Raw genomic sequence first — 20,476 nt, forward strand, 5'->3', positions numbered from 1 at the left:
TATTTATAAATTAAATATAATATATATTCCTAAACTGTATATGTATACATTAATGTTGCCATAAATGACTGACTTACGCCTTTGTAACAATGTTAACTTCAACATTTTCCGGAAGAGAAGCTGGCACCCATCACTCATTGATAGAGTGAGGCCTCATGTCTCGTTTTATTAGATAATAAACAATACTCTTTGAAGCCACATTGTTACTTCACATGTGCTCACCTAGTTGTGCTTGCGGGGGTTGAGCTTCAGCTCTTTGGTCCCGGAGATGTTTCTGGAGACACGAAATAAATACAATATAGCAAAATAAACACCACATTGTTTGATATAGAAAAATACTTTTTGTCAATTATAATTACTGTCCTTTTAAAAGGTTCCCCGGTATTTTGCAGCCTCAAGATATGGTAAACCTGGGGCTTGCAAGATGTTAATGATCCTTTGTTTGGTAGTCTATTCGCATGAGGCTGGAGAGTCTCAACTGCGTCTGAGTATAAGTGACAGCATGAACAACCCAGAGGGTTTTCTTCCTACTGGGGATGGGGGTGGGGGTTGTAAATGCTGTTTTGGCGGTAGATTCACTCAAAGGATGAACAATTCTGAGGGTGTTCTTCCTATTTGTGAGTGTTTGTAAAGGCTGCTATGGCGGTATGTTCACTCACAGGATGAACAACCCACAGGGTGATCTTCCTATGGGGGGAAGGGGAGGCTGTACATGCTGATATGTTCACTAACAGGATGAGTGACGCAGCCCGACAGGATGAGTGACGCAGCCCAATACTGTCACTATGACAGTTAGATTAGCATTTTAAAAGCCCACTTCTGTGATTGAGAGTTCAATAAATCACTGAACTACATGTTTAACATATCTCTAAACATGTTCATGGAGGACAGAAGAAAATGTATATATATGCTGGTGACCAAACCACACTTCAGAAGATGGAGAAATGGCGACGTTTCGATCCATCCTGGACCATTATCAAGTCGTATGTGAGGGAGAGAGAGTGATTGATGGAGATTAAGCCACCCAAGATGGGGCACGGACATGAATAGCCCGTAAAAAGAGATTAATTGATTAAGATTAAATCACCTAAGAAGAGGCTCGAGCATGAATAGACCGTAAAAAAAGAGAGGACGGAAGGAACGGGCAATACATAAGGAAAGATGAGATGAGAAGCACGTAAGATAAAAAGTTAATTACTAGAAGAAGGTAAAAGTAAGACGAAAGGTCAGAAAGTATTAAAGGTACGAATGGGATGAGTGTAATAATGGGATAAGGTATTGCAAGAACCTATCTGTATTTCTAATGCTTGCTGGGAGAATATTGAACAGCCGTTATATTCAGACAGTGCTCTCTGCAGGCGATGAGTCACAATAACGTGACTAAAGTATGTTGACCACACGCTAGAAGGTGAAGGGACGACGACGTTTCGGTCCGTCCTGGACCATTCTCAAGTCGATTGTCATTCTCATATTCGACTTGAGAATGGTCCAGGACGGACCGAAACGTCGTCGTCCCTTCACCTTCTAGTGTGTTGTCTGGTCAACAGTGCTCTCTGATTGTGCGTATGGCACCTCTGCTCTTCACTGGTTCTATTCTGCAGTTCCTTCCGTATCTTTCGCTCCAGTATGTTGTTATTCAAACTGTGCAAATTTAGGACCTGACCTTCCAGTATCTTGCATGTATATATTTTTCCTTTTCTTCTTCCTTCCTTCCTTTTTCTTTTACTTTACCCGATTCTCTTTATGTATAACTGTTCTCTTATTCTTACCTGTTTCTCTTATTCTTTCGATTCATCTTATTCGTACCTTTCGTCTTATTTTTCTTTCATCCTATACTTACCTTTCATTTTATTCTAATCTTCACTTTTATCTTCTCCTCGACTTTCATATTTCACTCTCATCCATTGCATTGTTTTCTCATCCACTGTCTTTCCATAACACGACTTGATAATGGTCCAGGGGCCAGATTCACGAAAGAACGTACGCAAGCACTTACGAAGGTGTACATCTTTCCTCAATCTTTGACGGCTTTGTTTAGATTTATTAAACAGTTTACAAGTATGAAAACTTCCCAATCAACTGTTGTTATTGTTGTAAACAGCCTCCTGGTGCTTCGGAACTCATTAGCTGTTTAATAATTGGAAACAAAGCCGCCAAAGATTGAGAAAAGATGTACAGGTTCGTAAGTGTTTGCGTAAGTGCTGTCGTGAATCAGGCTCCAGACCGGAGCAAACGTCGTCGTTTCTTTCATTTTCAGTTATGGGTTGGATATCTACTGCCGCTAACTTGTCGCCTCTCTGAGACACGAAGCCAACACACAAACGAACCCCCTGTCGCAGAATGGGGTACCTATCAATGCCTGCAGGCACACTTGAACCTTGGGTCTCCCACTGCAGCTTCTCGCTACTCGGGAAATAAGTGATGGCTCCTGTAGGGGACTCCTGAAGGCAGTCACACGCAAAATGTCACTGGTAACGTCACAGGCGTTGCTGTAGTTATCATGGCATTATGTCACTGGCGAAACTAATAACTGCTTCTGGCCCTATCGATGCTTCACTGTTTGTTGCTCACTGCAAATCCCCCCATAGAGAAGAAAGCCTTCATCGCAAGCACTGCTCATTCTCAGTTTAGTACTTCACTGCAAATGTCAGCTTACTGCACGCACTGGTTTCCCTCATTTTAGAAGTGCTTCACTGATCGGGGAGTCACTGGTTGCAAGCAGTGATGTTGTTATCCACTGCGTTCTCATACCTCAGGCCCACCGGTCCTCCGTCGAGGAGAGCTTCTGGAGTGGAGCGATCACTGCCTGTCACCGCACAGCCTGGACTTGTGGTTCCCGACCACAAAAAACAGGCTTCAACTCAGAAGCCAACTGCTTCTGAGTTGCACCTCGATCCTGCAGCTTTGGGTAGTTCAATGAAGTCTTGCACCTGAAGATTTAATAGGCCGCTCCTTGCGCTCTCACACTGTCCTAGGAAGTGTGATAGTGCAAGGAGCGCAAGTGTGATAACACATCAACGATATCTCACCACTCGGGAGCTAAGCATAGTTCGTCAACTAATCTGGACAGCTCAAGCAACATCATGTTCCCCTTTCTCTTATCCGGGCTTCCTGCACCTTGTCCCTTCTCGGGCGCCAACATCTCGTCCAGGCGTCAACTCCAACCGTCGCCATGTTTGAAAATGGTCGGTTAGGCTATCCCCCCCCCCCCTCCCTTCAAATTTGAATAAATAAATACAAATCAAACGATATATTCTGTTGGCTTCTAACTTGAACCAAAAGAATCACTGGGTCGTCGTACACGCACAAAAATGCGGAGAGTATGACTTTTGGTGTTCGGAAGAGGCGGGCTACCGGGACGACGTCACAGCAATAGCTGGTTGGTTAGTGTGGGTGTGTAGTTTATCTGTGTGGGTAGCTGGTTTGTTTGTGTGGGTAGCTGGTTTGTTTGTGTGGGTAGCTGGTGTGTCTGTGTGGGTAGCTGGTTTATCTGTGTGGGTAGCTGGTGTGTCTGTGTGGGTAGCTGGTTTATCTGTGTGGGTAGCTGGTGTGTCTGTGTGGGTAGCTGGTTTATCTGTGTGGGTAGCTGGTGTGTCTGTGTGGGTAACTGGTGTGTCTGTGTGGGTAACTGGTGTGTCTGTGTGTGTAGCTGTTTTGTTTTCGTAGGTAGATTTGTTTGTTAGGGTTGGTGGATTGTATGTGTGGGTAGTTTGTGTTGGTAGGCGGTTTGTGTATGTGGGTCGGTGGTTAGTCTTTATTCGTTATATTTCTGTGTGTGTGTGTGTGTGTGTGTTTTGGGCTTTGTGATTTCGCGTATATCGTTGGTGTGTTTGTCTGTGGAATTGTTTGTGAAGTCACTTGCCCCCTCCAAGCACACAGCCACCACGTTGTTTGTATTTTAACAACGTAAAAATAACGTTGTGCTTATCTAATAGTGTCCACGGGGGAGTGAGAGCTACAGCTCTTTATGCCCGCCTACCGAAGGTGGGGTGCCCGCCTTTAACATGTCCGAATTACTAACCCGGTTGTAAATGTTTGCTTAACAACTAAACTGGTTTAACGTTCAACTTCTTTGTCGCATCTGGCCTTAAAGTTGTGGGTGGTGGGATTAGCGAGAGAGCGTGCGGCAGTGCGGGGTTGGTACGAGAGTGTGTTGAAAGCGTGCGGCAGTGCGGGGTTGGTACGCCTGTCCGCAGGAAACGTTTCACAGCAGTCACGTGAGCGAGCGAACAGGCGGTGGTGCCACGTCTCTCTCAGGGGCGTGAACAATACGAACGATACTATTCATTACTTATCATTTTATTTTAGTTTAATTCATCTAATATGCAGATGTACTAATCCTGTGAGTTGTAACGGGGCCCCATACCCATTCTGTGGCTTTTTTTTATTATGCAGTTTTTCTAACAACAAATTAACGAACGCTTGATTTTGTTATGTTTATTTTTTAATATAAAATTATTATTATTATTTTAATAATAATTATTATTATGATAATAATTATTATTATTATTACAAATAATTATTATTATTTAATAGTAATAATTATTATTATTATCTCAAAGGATATTGTTATGGAGTCCACTCCCATTCACAGGATGGGTTTGGGTCCCATTAGGGTCCCATTAGGGTCCCGGTATTATAGTCGGGTTCGTTCTCAACTCACAATCGAGAATACCGGGTTCGAATCCCGGCCGGGAACGAAATGATTGAGCACATTTCCTTAAACCTAATAGACCTGTTCACCTATCAGTAAGTAGGTACTCAGGAGTTAGTCAGTTCTTATTATTTTTGAGGGGGGGGGCATGAATATTTCCTGCGCGGGCCCTAAGCCTCTGGCTGGCCCACTAACTGTTGCTTGTTTCTGTTTTACTTGGGCGGAGTGAGAGTATTTGTGACTCGTATGGTCGCTTCAGTAAGATTTTGCCCCACGTGTTTAACAACAACTTTTGCTCTGTTGAATCTAGGTTGAAATCTTAATGGGTTTGTAACTGTGCACTGTGTTAGATAATGTTCCAGTGATCTGACATTTCCTCTCATCTTCCCGAATCTGTAAGCTTATTTCACATGCACATGGGTATCCAAGCCTGATGCGATGTAGGTGCTGTTGTTCTACTGCTCTCTTTCATCAAAATAAGTAGTTCGTAGTTGGTTGAATTCTTGTACCAGCCCGCAGATCCTGATGTAGCAACTGCTGTGTTGTGGTGTCAGCTTGTTGAAGGATTGCATCCTGGGCGGGGTCAGTAATTCACCTTTGGGAGGGGGGGGGGATGGTACCTGGATATAACCTTACGTGTATGAATACACTCTGGCTTCCTGTCCCGCGCGACACAATGAATTATTATTACCGCTCACAGGATAGGTATTATTATTATCATCATTATTAAATGTATTATTATTATTATTCTGTGAGGGGTAGTCCCCTCAACACTCTGTGAGTGGCGGCGGACACTATAGCTATTCGGTGAGTGGAAGTATTGACATAAAATGCAGGAAAGTTAAGAATGCAATAATTATGCTACTTTCTGATTACATTCTGTGTGTGAGGATAGGCAAGCAGGCAGGAGGGTTACTCAGTAGACAAAATATTGAAGTGTTTGCACGGCATGATCAAGTATAACATTTGAGGCTTACGACTCGTGCTCTGTGATGATATGAAACATTGGTTTGCTGAGAATTATATCATTTATATGTAAAGTAGTATTTCCTTTGTCAATTATTATACATATGACATTTATATTGTATATTATTTAATAAAGAGAGGACAAAGAACTTAGTAGTGGACTCTATAACAATTCTAAGCGGTGTCAATCTGTATTTATTGTTTGCATCTGCAGACTCGAGCAATTAGCTCTTGGACTCCGCCTTTCTAACCAATTTATTTTCCTTTATCCACTACATATTTCTCTCGAACATACACACACACACACACGCACATCCCCAGGAAGCAGCTCGTAGCAGCTGGCTAACTCCCCAGGTACCTATTTACTGCTAGATGAACAGAAGCATCAGGGTGAAAGAAACCCTGCCCATTTGTTTTTAACCTCTGCCGGGGATCGAACCCGGGCCCTTAGGACTACGACCCCAGAGCGCTGTCCACTCAGCCGCGAGGCCGCTAATAAAACGTTGTATTTTGACGTGTACTCTACCTGAGTTGTGCTAAGTGGTGCTCACCTCCCCCCCACCCCATGCCCTGTGGTTGGGGGGAGCGGGTGCCCTGATGCTATATAAAGCCCTACACTCCTAAGTTACAGCAAATAACTATCTACGGGCTCACCATAGCCCGTGTTACTTGGAACTTTTTGTTCCCGGTAGCGAATCTTTAACGACAACATAAGTTACAGCCACGGGAGACATCTCCCGTCACGCAGGGTGCAGTCGCACCTCCACAGATCTAAAGTATCATCTATTGATACTGGTATTGGCTCAAAAGGGCCCCCACTTACAGGCTATTCATGCCCGTGCCACCTTTTGGGCGGCTTAATCTTCATCATCATCATCATCTTTAAGTTACAGCCCCGCTCCTGTGTCAGGTAAGTCCACTACGGGCTCGCCATAGCCCGTGCTACTTGGAACCTATGTTTCGAGCAGCTGAATCTAAAACAACAACAACAACAACCGAAGTGGCAAGGGGGAAAGAAGGGACAAAAAGAAAATAAGCAATAGCAGTTCAATGCATATATCTATTAAAACAAAATTCCTCGGGAATTAGACATTAAAGTAATGTGTGCGCCAACGACTCGTTCAAATAAAAAAATTATTTTCGTTGTGTATTTGAAATCGTTCAGGTACATTTTTAGGACTATTGGAATTGCATACGTTTAATGGAGCAATTAAAATGTATTTTGTTTTCCTAGTTACCGTTCTAATGAGATTCAATACTCTTAAATAGTTATGTAAAGTCACCTTTTATTTCTCGCATAGGAAGAATGAATAATTTAGGCTTCACTGAAGTGAGTTTTGCACGATTTACAGCTTGGTATCGCTGTTGCACGATTTTCAGATTATAATATCGCTAGAGCATAATTTTCAGCTCAGTATCGGCTTTATATAATTTTCAGCTTAGTCTTGGTATCGACATTGCTTGATTTTCCACCCCGTTTTAAGAGGAGAAAACACATTCATTCAATATGATGATTTTTGTAATTTTTTATGGGTTCATGCGACATTCTTTAAATGAAATATAATTTACTGAAGTTACTGTTGTGTCGGCTGAAAATAGCTAGTAATAACTCCTGCTGAATGTATTTAGTTTTCAAAATATCAAAGTAATGTGTTAATTATGTTGTTTGAACAATGCAAACGTAGCAGCTGATTTCATTTATCTTACGTAATTGACAATTTCATTTATTTTCTGGTAATGTGTTAAAATTCAGGTCAATTGATGGAGTTATTATTCTGGCTTCGTTAATATCATGATGCCTGTGTCAACATTTTACAAGTCTGTTGGTTTTGTTGTTGTTTACAAGTCTGTTGTTGGTCTGTTGTTGTGATAAGGTCCAGGATTCATCATGCACAACTATTTACGAAACCTGTACATCTTTCCTCGATCGTGGTGGCTTTGCTTTCATTTACTAAAACAGGTTATGAGCTCCGAAACACTACGAGGTTGTTTATATCAATAATAACCTTGGGTTGTGAACTTTCCAAGCCCGTAAACTGTCTAATAAACGTTAACAAGCTTCCATAATTGAGGAAAGATGTACAGGTTTCGTAAGTAGTGGCGCAAATACATGATTAATCTCCTGAGTTTTTCACTAAGGCTTTCATAAGGTACGTGACCTCTGAAGCCGGACCTGTCGGTGTATATGATCAATATATTCACTGAGAGATGTATATAAGCCGAATATTATGGTTATTACTGTGAGCATAAGTCCACCGTAGAAGAGTCATTGAACTGTAAGCTCGCAAGAGGTGATTGCAGTGATGGAAGGTCAGGTAATCTTTGCTAAGAGAATGCTAAGCCAGTATGACTATATAGCACTTAAAAGGAATATGAGATAGACTTAAAGAGTTGGGATATGAAGACAAGGTTCTGGGACGTGCAGAGGGTGGCCAACCCTTTGGACTATCGGGGGATTGAGCACCGACCCTGCAAGAATCAGGAGAGTAGCTGTACCGCCCAGTTCAACATTTACATTCCGGCTGAAGAAAACAAACATAAAATATTCTTCATCGATACATTACTGTATTTAGGAATGAAAACAGCGGTATCCATTGTATCCTCACCAGCAACACTTAAATATAACATTGCAAACAGCAACACATCTGAGCTGCTTCAGCAACACAGATATTGTGTTGGTATATCACATATTCAATAATTAATACTGTGACTCGGCAGACTTAAACACCTTTGTACATTACCTGTTAATTTGTGAGCAAATTATCACACCAGAAAATAAAATAATAAAATATAAAAACTTTCAATACTTATAATCGTCCTATAATAAAATATAAAAACTGTTTCAATAGTTATAATTTTCCTATAATAAAATAAATAAATATAATAATCAAATAATAATGATTTTTTGTTTAAATAATAATTGTTATTATAATAATGATAAATTAGTAATTAAATAATAATTACATTAGTAAAATAGTTTATCCTAGGATAAAAATACTGAATATAATAATAATAATAATAATAATAATAATAATAATAATAATAATAATAGGATAAAACCCACAGTTATATATTTGTGAAATTTATATAAAGATTTACACCAAGCTGTTGAGTCCTGACACACTCAGACCTTGACAAAGCACACAGGAGAGTGCGAAAGACTTGGTGTAAATCTTTACATAATTTTCACAAAAAAAAGCGTCGGTTTTAATCCTATGTTATTTTGTCTGTCAGAAGACATTATCATTACTTAAGAATAATAATAATAATCATAAATAATAATAATATTAATAACAATAACATTCAGAAACTTTAACAGTTTAATCATCAAGTATATCAATGCCCAATAATAATACAAAATGGGATAAAATATATTTGCAGTATACTCACACTGCTACAGTACACACATACTATACAGTATACCCAACCTGTACAGTATACCCAATCTGTACAGGTATATCCACATTCTACATAATCCCCTTTGCTATAGATAAGTATACAGTATACCCACATTGCTTCAGATAATAATAAAGTATTCCCTCTCTCTCTGTCTCTCTCTCTCTCTGTCTGTTTGTCTGTTTCTCTCTCTCTCTCTCTCTCTCTCTCTCTCTCTCTCTCTCTCTCTCTCTCTCTCTCTCTCTCTCTCTCTCTCTCCCCCTCTCTCTCTCAAAAGGTTCTGATGTTCATAATGAAACTGCTTGATATAATTTTTCTTTGGAAGAAATCACCAATCCACTAAAGTCTTTTCTTTTCCAGGCACTCCCGTATCACTGGCCACTCTCACTTTCCCAAATATATATATTAATAGGAATTAATTCCAATTAATTTAATTGTTAATTGTTAGAAAACACAAATTAAGAATATGTGATGTTTTTAGTGGTGTGGGAGGTGTACAGGACGGGATGGCCCACCTTGCCAGCAGGGAGACCACCACCTGGATATTTGGAATGATTAAGCAACTACCGTCAACACAGAGAGAGGGATTACTGGCAGGCATTTTGAGTACAACTTAAGTCAGATCAATGTTATGTCAGTCGTGTGTGTGTATGTGTGTACTCACCTAGTTGTACTCACCTAGTTGTGTTTGTGGGGGTTGAGCTTTGGCTCTTTGGTCTCGCCTCTCAACTGTCAATCAATTGGTATTGACTGTGTGTGTTTATGTGTGTACTCACCTATTTGTGTCTGCAGGAGAGAGCATTGGCTCTTGGATCCCGCCTATCTAGCCATCGGTTGTTTATAACAATGACTCCTATTTCCCTATCATATCTAGTTTTAAAATTAGGAATAGAGTTTGCTTCCACAACCTGCTCCTTAAGTGCATTCCATTTTTCAACTACTCTCACGCTAAAAGAAAACTACCTAACATCTCTGTGACTCATCTGAGTTTCCAGTTTCCACCCATGTCCCCTCGTTCTGTTAGTATTCCGTGTGAACATTTCGTTTATTTCCACTCTGTCTATCCCTCTGAGTATTTTATATTTTCCTATCATATCCTCCCCTCTCCCTTCTCTTTTCTAGTGTCGTAAGATTCAGTTCCTTCAGGCGCTCTTTATACCCCATCCCTCGTAACTCTGGGACGAGCCTCGTCGCAAACTTCTGAACCTTTTCCAGTTTTCTTATGTGTTTCTTCAGATGGGTGTGTGTTTCGTATGATTTTGAACGAGGATAGTTCCGGAATCTGTTTTATGTAGAATCCTGAGGGTGTGCTAATATCTACAACGTCATGGTATGATCAGTTTATCTTAGTTTTGCTGCTAATCCAAATTTTGGTATGTATATATCTTGTATTAAGATTGCTATACCCCTTGTTTAGTCTAGCTTGTAATGAAATGATTTGTATAAGTTTCTACCAATCAATGTTTTTTTATTTTTATTTATTTATACAAGAGTTCTTACACTCTTGTGAATGTTTCTAACTCTAATAATAACAATTTTGCTTGCTTTGATTATTGTGACACTCTTGTGTAATTAATATACTGTACTTTTTATATACACTTTCCAAATAATAAATGTACTTTATCTGTGAATAAAGTCTTTGATTGATTGATGCTTCGTTAGATCATCTGAAACCTTCCAAGCCTGATTTATTGAGTAACATTATTGTTAGTATATTAGGGGTAATTTAATATTAAATTTAAAGCATGTCATATATAAGTTGATGCTGGACCAGATGTGTGCCTGAGCCTTCATGTGGTTGGATTCACACACATATACGGTTATAAACATGTTAAGATAACATGTTCCAACCGCGAGTCGACATAAGAATGATTCATTAGTGACAAGGAGTGTTGTTCTTGAGAATGGCATAGTAAGCATATGGCTGTGTGAATACTTGAGCACTAATAAAGGCTGAGCGTCTTGTATTGTGGTTGCCAACTTCTGATTGTTTACGAGATTTGCATATCTGGGGAATTTTGAGAACATCGGCTTTATATGTAATAGTAATACCATCAACATTTCTATGGTACTGAAGGTACTGTTGTATTGATAACTCAAACTCTCCTCCCTCCCTTCAATTTATTAGGGCGAACACAATGGCTTAATGACCAACTAAAGAGTATACTTTGGACGACGACAGACCAATTCTAAAGTAAACTCACGGTGTATACACACAAAGAAGCAGAATCTCTCAGTGTATATGGAATATGTATCTTGCCTGCACGCGATGTTTCCCTCCACTGCTGTAGTGAAGCAGCTGTTGAGTATTTCTATTTAAGTTTATCCTCTTATTAAAGCGTTTCTATCTTTTAAAGAAAACTTTTGTATGTATTTTGAAGCTAGACTATTTTATCGTGAATTTACATAATAATAATAATAATAATAATAATAATAATAATAATAATAATAATAATAATAATAATAATAATAATAATAATAATAATTAATAATAATAATAATAATAATAATAATAATAATAATAATAATAATAATAATAATAATAATAATAATAATAATAATAATAATAATAATAATAATAATAATAATAATAATAATAATAATAATAATGAGAAAATCCACTAGGGCTTAAGGTGGGCGCGAACCTACGACCACAGCATTGCCAAGCTGCAAACTTTACCAAAAAACCACCAGAAATCACAGAAAGTCTGGAGCACATTAATGTGATTTCTGTGCGTTAATAATAATAATAATAATAATAATAATAATAATAATAATAATAATTCCCGTTGTCGGGGACAGGAAGCTTGCACACTAAGACTTACATCTAGGTCTCCCTCTATAGGCTGAACTACTGACCTCTCCTAGGATTCAACCTACAACAGTTGACTAACTCCCGGGTACCTATTAGGTGAACAGAAACATCAGGTGAATGGAAATATACCCGAACATGCCGTGGGATCTGAACCCGGGACCTTTTGAATGTAACACCACTACCCGGACAGCTGAGTGGACAGCGCTTCGGATTCGTAGTCCTGAGGTTCCGGGTTCGATCCCCGGTGAAGGCGGAAACATATGGGTAGAGTTTTTTTCACCCTGATGCCCCTGTTACTTAGCAGTAAATAGGTACCTAGGAGTTAGACAGCTGCTACGGACTGCTTACTGGGGATGTGTAACAAAGAGGAGACCTTGACCAAGGACCGGGCCACGGGGACGCTAAGCCACGAGATCATCTCAAGATAACCCTCACAACTTCGCTATAGATCCTTCAGTTAAACGTTCAAACAGAAGGACATGTGTAGTGTTATAGTTATATTTGTGTTATAATAATTCACAGGCCTGGAATGTATACTATTTTAATATAAAATGTATACTATTAATAATAGAATGTATATAGTATTTTAATCCATATGGTTTTCAACGTAACTTTTTTTTTGCAAATTAGGTTACAATATTTAAAATTAATATTGTACGTGAAATTTTGTGTCGAATGTCATCACTGTGGTGCTATTCATTAGTCTCATTTTGAATGAGGACATTTTCCTATTTCTCATTCAACGACATATTCATTGTTCTTATTCGAAGAATTAGATAAACAGATTGTTCTCATTATAGATTAATGCCTCTTCGATGTTCTCTTAAGAATAAGACAACTGCCAGTATTCTGACTCAATTTGAAGACAGCTTCAGTATTCTGATTCAATTTGAAGACAGCTTCAGTATTCTGATTCAATTTGAAGACAGCTTCAGTATTCTGACTCAATTTGAAGACAGCTTCAGTATTCTGCTTCAATTTGAAGACAGCTTCAGTATTCTGCTTCAATTTGAAGACAGCTTCAGTATTCTGATTCAATTTGAAGACAGCTTCAGTATTCTGATTCAATTTGAAGACAGCTTCAGTATTCTGATTCAATTTGAAGACAGCATCAGTATTCTGATTCAATTTGAAGACAGCTTCAGTATTCTGCTTCAATCTGAAGACAGCTTCAGTATTCTGATTCAATTTGAAGACAGCTTCAGCATTCTCGTTCGTAACTAAATCCTCTGCAGCGTTCTCATTCAAGAACATAAAAATTTTGCCGGTAGCAATTTATTAATAAAATATCTGATGACATCTCGGTCCGTTCTTTATCCTTATTACACCACTTGATCGAAACGTCGTCAATTATTTTTTTTTCAAATTAGTGGGTTGAATGAGAGCTATCACAGTGTTCTCATTCAAGGTGGAAACAAGCTTCATAATTCTCATTCGATAATAGAGCAGTTTTGTTCCTCATTGAAGAAGAAAACCTACATTGTTCTCACGTGAAATAATATCTTCATCGTCTTCATTTACGCTATATACATTAACAGTAAAGAAGGCAATGCAACATAATGTGTATAAATGTGTTGTATATGCAATTATGTGCAAGATAATATTACTGTCACCAGCTATCGTGAGCGATATCTGAAATGAATATATTGTATGATGGCAGGTAAGATTGACGCTAAAGATCTGAAGGTTGAGATCACCTTCAGATTATAGGACATGACTGTAGCCTATGGTCTTATGACATGACTAGCCAGGCAGTGATCGTTTGACATGACTATAAACGTGACTGTCAGTAGTGATTACATGACACGGCAAGAGGTAGTGATTTTGTGGTGTAAATATTGGAATCTTTTGGCGACGGTGTCGTGTAATCATGGGGAAATGACAACATTTTGGACTCATATAACAATTATAGATATAGGTTGGGATTTAATGACAATTATAGATGTAGGTTGAGATATTTTGACTATTATAGATACAAGTTGGAATCATATGACAATTCAAGGAGTAGAAGAACTCCCAGAAACCCTCTCCAGGTAAACTCCAAGTAAAAGGTGTAGTTTGGGATCGTATGCCACTTACACAAACAGTGTTAGATATTATAGCAGGTTCGGATCATACGTCGAGATTTGCAAATAGTAATTTTGTACCACTACTTAAAGGAATTTATGTGATACGGGAATTGACTGGAAGAAAATGATACAACTCCCCAGGAATGATCTTGCGAGACGACAATTATTAAATGGTCACGTATCACAATCGAAGACAAAGAAGACACACACACTTAACACCACATATTGCTTAACACAATATTTTAAGAAAATGCAGTGAATGGGAGACTTTCCTGGGTTTAGAGGTATGTTATGAACAGCAGATTCAGTGGTTAACAGTTCACCGACTAGTAAGTTCATTGACGATTTTGTGTTGAATTCTATCTCCTCTTGGAGCGTTAGATTTCTTTACTCTTTCATTGATTTATATATCCTACATAACAATCCTTCACGCCTGATGTAAACACTGGTACAGAAAAATCATGTAATCTATAGTTTCTTGTGATGCTTTGTTCTTTCACTTATGAATGCACGCTGTTGTGTTGATATATATCAACACGTAAACACTTTCTCAGTTTGCTCTTTGGGAATTATGAGTGCAACAGAAACACATACGTAATGTACATTATTAAATACGGACACGTACATACACATAGATGAATGTTTGATATTGAAAACTGAAGTGAGTGTGAATTTGACGACATTCCGTTAGTTTGTGAATTTGCTAATCGTAGCGGTTGTCAGAGAGATTCCTTCTACGATTCAGCTTTCTAATCGAAGATTTCTTGGTGCCGGGAAGGACAGCAGTGAGTTCCTCCAGAGGCACCAGTTCCCTCGCTCCGGGGTCCTTATCATCCTGAAACGCCTCTGAGGACGAAGACTCCTGCTGGCACAGAAGCACGTGAATTCCGTTACCTCCATTGAGAGACGACGGCACCGCGGCACCAGGGTCGTTGTTGGCCTTGTCCTTGGTCCCTTCAGGAGACCGGTGGACGTAGTGAAGGACCTCTGAAGAGCGACGGTTGGTAGCGGCGGCGGCGTACACACACACGGACGACTTGGGTGTGACTCGTCCGTCTGGATCACCGGGATGGGCCAGGTCCGTCACTTCCGTCGATATGCGGGTTTTGTACGTCGACGGCTGGCGGCCACCTGACGGAGAACCATACTGTCAAGAACATGCAATGAACTGTGAGTATAGAGTGTAGTGCCGCTGGCACCCGCGAGCAGTGGAGGAAGAGCAAGGCTTCTCCCACTACTCTCACTACTACAGTTTTCTAAATCATAAATCATAAATTCAATTCATGTAATGCAGTTTTATGTATTTTTTGTAATGTTTTAAGTATACGTTGTTTGAGTGATAGTAAATATATTTATGAGTTAAATTTTCAACTATTTGCAAAATTTAAATTCATTAAATTTTTTTATTAGTTTTCAACGATTTTATAATGTTGGCGAAAAATTTACATGGCTAACTTTACAACTGTGGATATATGTAGTATCTGATAGGCAGAACCACACTACTTGGCTTAGAAAGCAAGGCCTGATTTGCCTAACAGGAAGAGGGACTTTCGCTATTTTCAAATATTTCTTTCCAAATTGGCTCATTCTCATCAATATTAATGTATTATATTTGGAACATGAATTACTGACTTAGTTATTTTAGGTTAAGTTAGGTTTCGATAGACTAGGTTAGGTTAGGTAGGTAAGATTTAGTGTGGAGAAATTTCACTGTTAGTTTTGACACATATATATAAAAAAATCCCCCCTCTTCCCCTTCTGTTTCCCCCATTTTCCCTCTCTTCCCTCTCCCCCTACGTGACCCTCTTCCCTCAGTCTGCCCTCCAGCTTCGAACAGACATACATTTCCATTTAATACTGATTTAACGTTTTTTGTTGTTGTTATTAGCACATTTAGGTAGATATAAAATTGTGCAGCTGCCCTACACTATATGAAGGGGGTACAGGGTTAGTCAGCCGGTTACTGTTACTGTACTTTACTTTACGTTACTATAGCCCCCTGCCACACCTGTGGCAGGGGGCTACTGGTGACGGATCTCGTAATCCTAGGCACTCCAGGTGTAAACTTTGTGAGCAGGAACTGGGTCATGATCTCGCACACAACATCACTGATTATCCAGTTATTAGACTATTCAGACTCATTGGCATGAGGTACCTGGAGCGTTGCAATTGCTTTATTAACTCTTCTGATTTTGAGGATATCCTCATAATGCACCCAAAATTTGCCAGTGCAGGCTACTGAACATATGGAGCTTTATGACTAACCATCGTTCGAGATGGGTCACTTTTAGCATCATTTAGCTAGTTTGGACACATTCTGGTCTCCTCTTCATATAGTCTAGGGTAAGTGCACAATTACAAAGGTACGTAAATGAGTTAATACAAATACAAAAATTAATGTTGCAAGAACTAGCTACGTGATGCTAAACTGTGTCTCTCTCTCTCTCTCTCTCTCTCTCTCTCTCTCTCTCTCTCTCTCTCTCTCTCTCTCTCTCTCTCTCTCTCGCTCTCTCTCTCGCTCTCTCTCTCGCTCTCTCTCTCTCTCTCTCTCTCTCTCTCTCTCTCTCTCTCTCTCTCTCTCTCTCTCTCTCTCTCTCTCTCTCTCTCTCTCTCTCTCTCTCTCTCTCTCTCTCTCTCTCTCTCTCTCTCTCTCTCTCTCTCTCTCTCTCTCTCTCTCTCTCTCTCTCTCTCTCTCTCTCTCTCTCTCTCTCTCTCTCTCTCTCTCTCTCTCTCTCTCTCTCTCTCTCTCTCTCTCTCTCTCTCTCTCTCTCTCTCTCTCGCTCGCTCGCTCGCTCTCTCTCTCTCTCTCTCTCTCTCTCTCTCTCTCTCTCTCTCTCTCTCTCTCTCTCTCTCTCTCTCTCTCTCTCTCTCTCTCTCTCTCTCTCTCTCTCTCTCTCTCTCTCTCTCTCTCTCTCTCTCGCTCTCTCTCTCTCTCTCTCTCTCTCTCTCTCTCTCTCTCTCTCTCTCTCTCTCTCTCTCTCTCTCTCTCTCTCTCTCTCTCTCTCTCTCTCTCTCTCTCTCTCTCTCTCTCTCTCTCTCTCTCTCTCTCTCTCTCTCTCTCTCTCTCTCTCTCTCTCTCTCTCTCTCTCTCTCTCTCTCTCTCTCTCTCTCTCTCTCTACTGTATATGTATATAGTTACCAATATTATGAAAACTCGTAAACATAAACTGAAAGTAAGAATTTTGTGGCTAAGAACGTGTCTCGGAAGGGCTGTAGACATTTCTTTATTTTTGTTTGGCAGGGATATTCCAGGGCGGGCCCTAAGCCTCTGGCTGGCTCAATTTGAACATGAATGTCTATTGAATATAATTTCTGAAACTTTTGTTTTGACAAAAAAAAAGAAGATATGTCTTTTTTTTCCTGACAATTGCTCGTAATAAATATATATAAAAATACGTACCGAAACGACGTCAATTCTTTTATTTTCACATATATGGGTTAAGTGTCTCAATACAGTACTGAATCAATTGGAGGCAGCCTCCTACCCCAAATGTAATGAAATCGTGGGTCAAACTGGCGAACGTCCATATAACCTCCAGGAGCATGAAGGCATCTGAGGGTCATGTACGACCAATGATGTATGCTTGAGTATGCTACCCCCTGCCACTCTTGAGTATGCTGTCCCTGCCACTCTTGAGTATGCTACCCCTTGCCACTCTTGAGTATGCTGCCCCTTGCCACTCTTGAGTATGCTGCCCCTTGCCACTCTTGAGTATGCTGCCCCTGCCACTCGTGAGTATGCTGCTCCTTGCCACTCTTGAGTATGCTGCCCCTGCCACTCGTGAGTATGCTGCCCCTGACCTCAAACATCAACGGAAAGAAGCACAAAATGCCTTCGTTATTCGCTAGGTTAAAGGCGGCTGTTGACTTTTATGAAAGTATTTTAGATCTTGTGAATCCCATCACAAAAGAAAATTGGACCCTTTATGTACTCGTCGTCCTTATCGAGACGAGTTTGGTGAGCACTCCATAACATGTCTTAAAAAACACTCAGAACTATAAATAGCCCTTTTCATCATTCAGTGATCCTAACTGAGCCTTGAGTTTTCAAACGGATTATCGATAATTGACACGAGATCGAAAGCACAGTTATTTTACAAGCTATCTCTCAACTTTCTGGGATGTGATCCATATGACTTGCGAAATGCTAATTCGATTGTGAATGGATAAAACCTTGAAGAGGTATCTTGGGAGTCCATTTTCCCACTCACTGTGATCTACTGCCTGACCTGGTGTTCAAAATGTCCAGAAATGATTCTCAGAGGAATGATATCCTTTTACCTGAATGAAATCTTCCATAAATTAAACAGTACGAGCTCATAAGATTCATTGATCACTGGCTATTCAAACTTTGCAAGAAATATCAACTTGGTTATAAGAAAATACAGGTTAGGAATGAAGGGAACTAACAGGAGAAAGCCCTAATCCATGACGACTATATAGCACTTGGATGGGAACAGGATTAGGATTTGCGATGGGACGAGAGGAAGGATTGGTGTCCAGTTACTTGGACGGTCGGGGATTGAACGCAGATTAACATGAAGCGAGACTGTCGCTCTACCATTCAAACTACAGCCCCGCTCCTGTGCCAGGTAAGTTCATTACGGGTTCACCATAGCCCGTGCTACTTGAAACCTTTTGTTCCGAGTAGCTGAATCTAAAACTACAACAACAACTGCTCTACCAGCTGGTTGGACGAGCTTAGAAATGAGTGATATGCAATAACAGGGTAGTAGGTCAACAGAACACAGCAGAATAACTACACAGCTGGAAACACAGTATTTCATTCTGAAATTCAACACCTGAATACTTGATATTATTAAAAATTTACACTCGTAAAGAGACAACTTAGGAACACTCAATAAAAACTCTGTGAAATCTAATAACTGTTACATGAGCACTGTGTTCAGTGAGTGTGATTCCTGTAAACCCTTGAATCTGCTGATGAAATAAAATTGAGTTATTTTTTGTGTATCTTGACCTTTATTTTATTATCTATTGTTATAGATTTGAGGTTATTATAGAATAGAGGCTATTGACTTTTATTACTTATCTATTTTGGTAGCTTAAATATTGTTAACAACTATTTAAAGCTATTCCACTTGGCTTTGATGGGTATAATTATGTATATATGTGAATATATTGGTATAATTATACAGTGCATTATATATAATTATAAAACTAATTTTAGTAAATCTTGTAAACGAAGGGGATTATAAATATGCATTCATTTACATAATAAAGTTTTCCGATATATATCAATATGAACATTTATACCGTTATGAATAAGGGTATAGCATTAAAATGTTCATTGTAAAGCATATTATATGCACAGTACTATGTTCATAGATACTGTAACAGCGGAGTACCTACGGGCTCACCGTAGCCCGTGCTACTTGGAACGTTTTGATCTGAGTTGCTGAATCTAAAACAACAACAACAACAACAACAGCGGATTAAGTCGATATTTTCTTGGAAAAAACGTTTAAAATTTAAGGTTAAAAAAATGCTGAGAAGACTTTCTGGTCCATAGGAAGCTGATTTTATTGGCCAATACGAGGTAGCTCCTACTTGTAATAACTGTTGTAAAATATATATATATATATATATATATATATATATATATATATATATATATATATATATATATATATATATATATATATATCCTACGTTTGACATTCCATTGATCCTACGTCTATTATGTAATCGAATAATTTGTACCATCAATTAAGAACCCTATTTGACAGTTGATGATTACTTGTAATTGATGTAATTACTTGTGACGCAAAATGATGTTAGTGTCGATGGCAGGAATGTGTTTTAAACATAGTACAAAGATCTTATGTTATTCGTATCAGATGGTGTTAAGCCCATGACAGTGGCAATAAGTTTATTCACGTGGGGAAGGTAAGCTGATTATGAGGTTTAAGCGGAAAGTCAGTTTGACCATTTAGCACATAATTCTTAATTCACATGGAAGGAATGTTGGGACTAGGACCTGGGATATAAAGACAAGGGGTTTGGGATGTGGGAAGGCACATTCAGCACCGCTCTTGTGACAGGTAAGTCCACTACGGGCTCACCATAGCCCGTTCTACTTGTCCCGCTCCTGTGCCAGGTAAGTTACGGGCTTGCCATAGCCCGTGCTACTTGGAACTTGTTCCGAGTAGCTGAATCTATAACAGCAACAACATGGGATGTGGGGTACAAAAAACTCGGATATGGAGACAGGAATCTGAGATATGAGGAGAAAGAACTTGGGTATGGGTGACTAGAAGCATGAATATGAGGACAAGAAGCTGGGATATAGAAACATAATGAAGAAACGGTACCGAACTACTTGGGTTATCGAGGTATTGAGCTCCCACCGTGCAAGAAGCATAACCATTCCTATACCGACTAATCTAAGGGGAAGTGAGGGGTTAGTTTATTCAACAGATGATAGCAACCTTTTCCTAATAATGGGCCCAGCTCGTTACCAGCGTGATGACCTCACATCTCCCCAACTAGTTAGTAGTTAGTGTGTTAGCAATCACCAACCACGCAGCTGCATAAAGCTTTGATATCTGGATG

At 39.5% G+C, this 20,476-nt stretch overlaps 2 protein-coding genes across 3 annotated transcripts in view; both read right to left on the reverse strand.

The window, feature by feature from the left end:
* Positions 1-12,632: 12,632 nt before the first annotated feature.
* On the reverse strand, positions 12,633-13,085 carry LOC138367506 (variable charge X-linked protein 3B-like). The gene has a single exon (XM_069329182.1). It carries the CDS (start codon positions 13,083-13,085, stop codon positions 12,633-12,635), a length of 453 nt encoding a protein of 150 aa, XP_069185283.1.
* Positions 13,086-13,774: 689 nt separating this feature from the next.
* LOC123761052 (G-protein coupled receptor GRL101) overlaps positions 13,775-20,476 on the reverse strand; it is a gene marked incomplete at its 5' end in the record, with an annotated part of 127,045 nt that continues 120,343 nt past the window's right edge. The window contains 1 exon segment of one of the 2 annotated variants that reach the window (XM_069328837.1): positions 13,775-15,031. In XM_069328837.1, coding sequence (XP_069184938.1) covers positions 14,604-15,031 — 428 coding nt within the window. 2 annotated transcript variants of the gene reach the window in all.

This window comes from Procambarus clarkii, chromosome 22 (assembly GCF_040958095.1).
Source record: "Procambarus clarkii isolate CNS0578487 chromosome 22, FALCON_Pclarkii_2.0, whole genome shotgun sequence".
NCBI lineage: Eukaryota > Metazoa > Arthropoda > Malacostraca > Decapoda > Cambaridae > Procambarus > Procambarus clarkii.

Excerpts from the sequence above, each read along its gene's own strand:
- LOC138367506 (XM_069329182.1), bottom strand. The coding sequence starts at position 13,085 with ATGTTCTTGAATGAGAACGCTGCAGAGGATTTAGTTACGAACGAGAAT.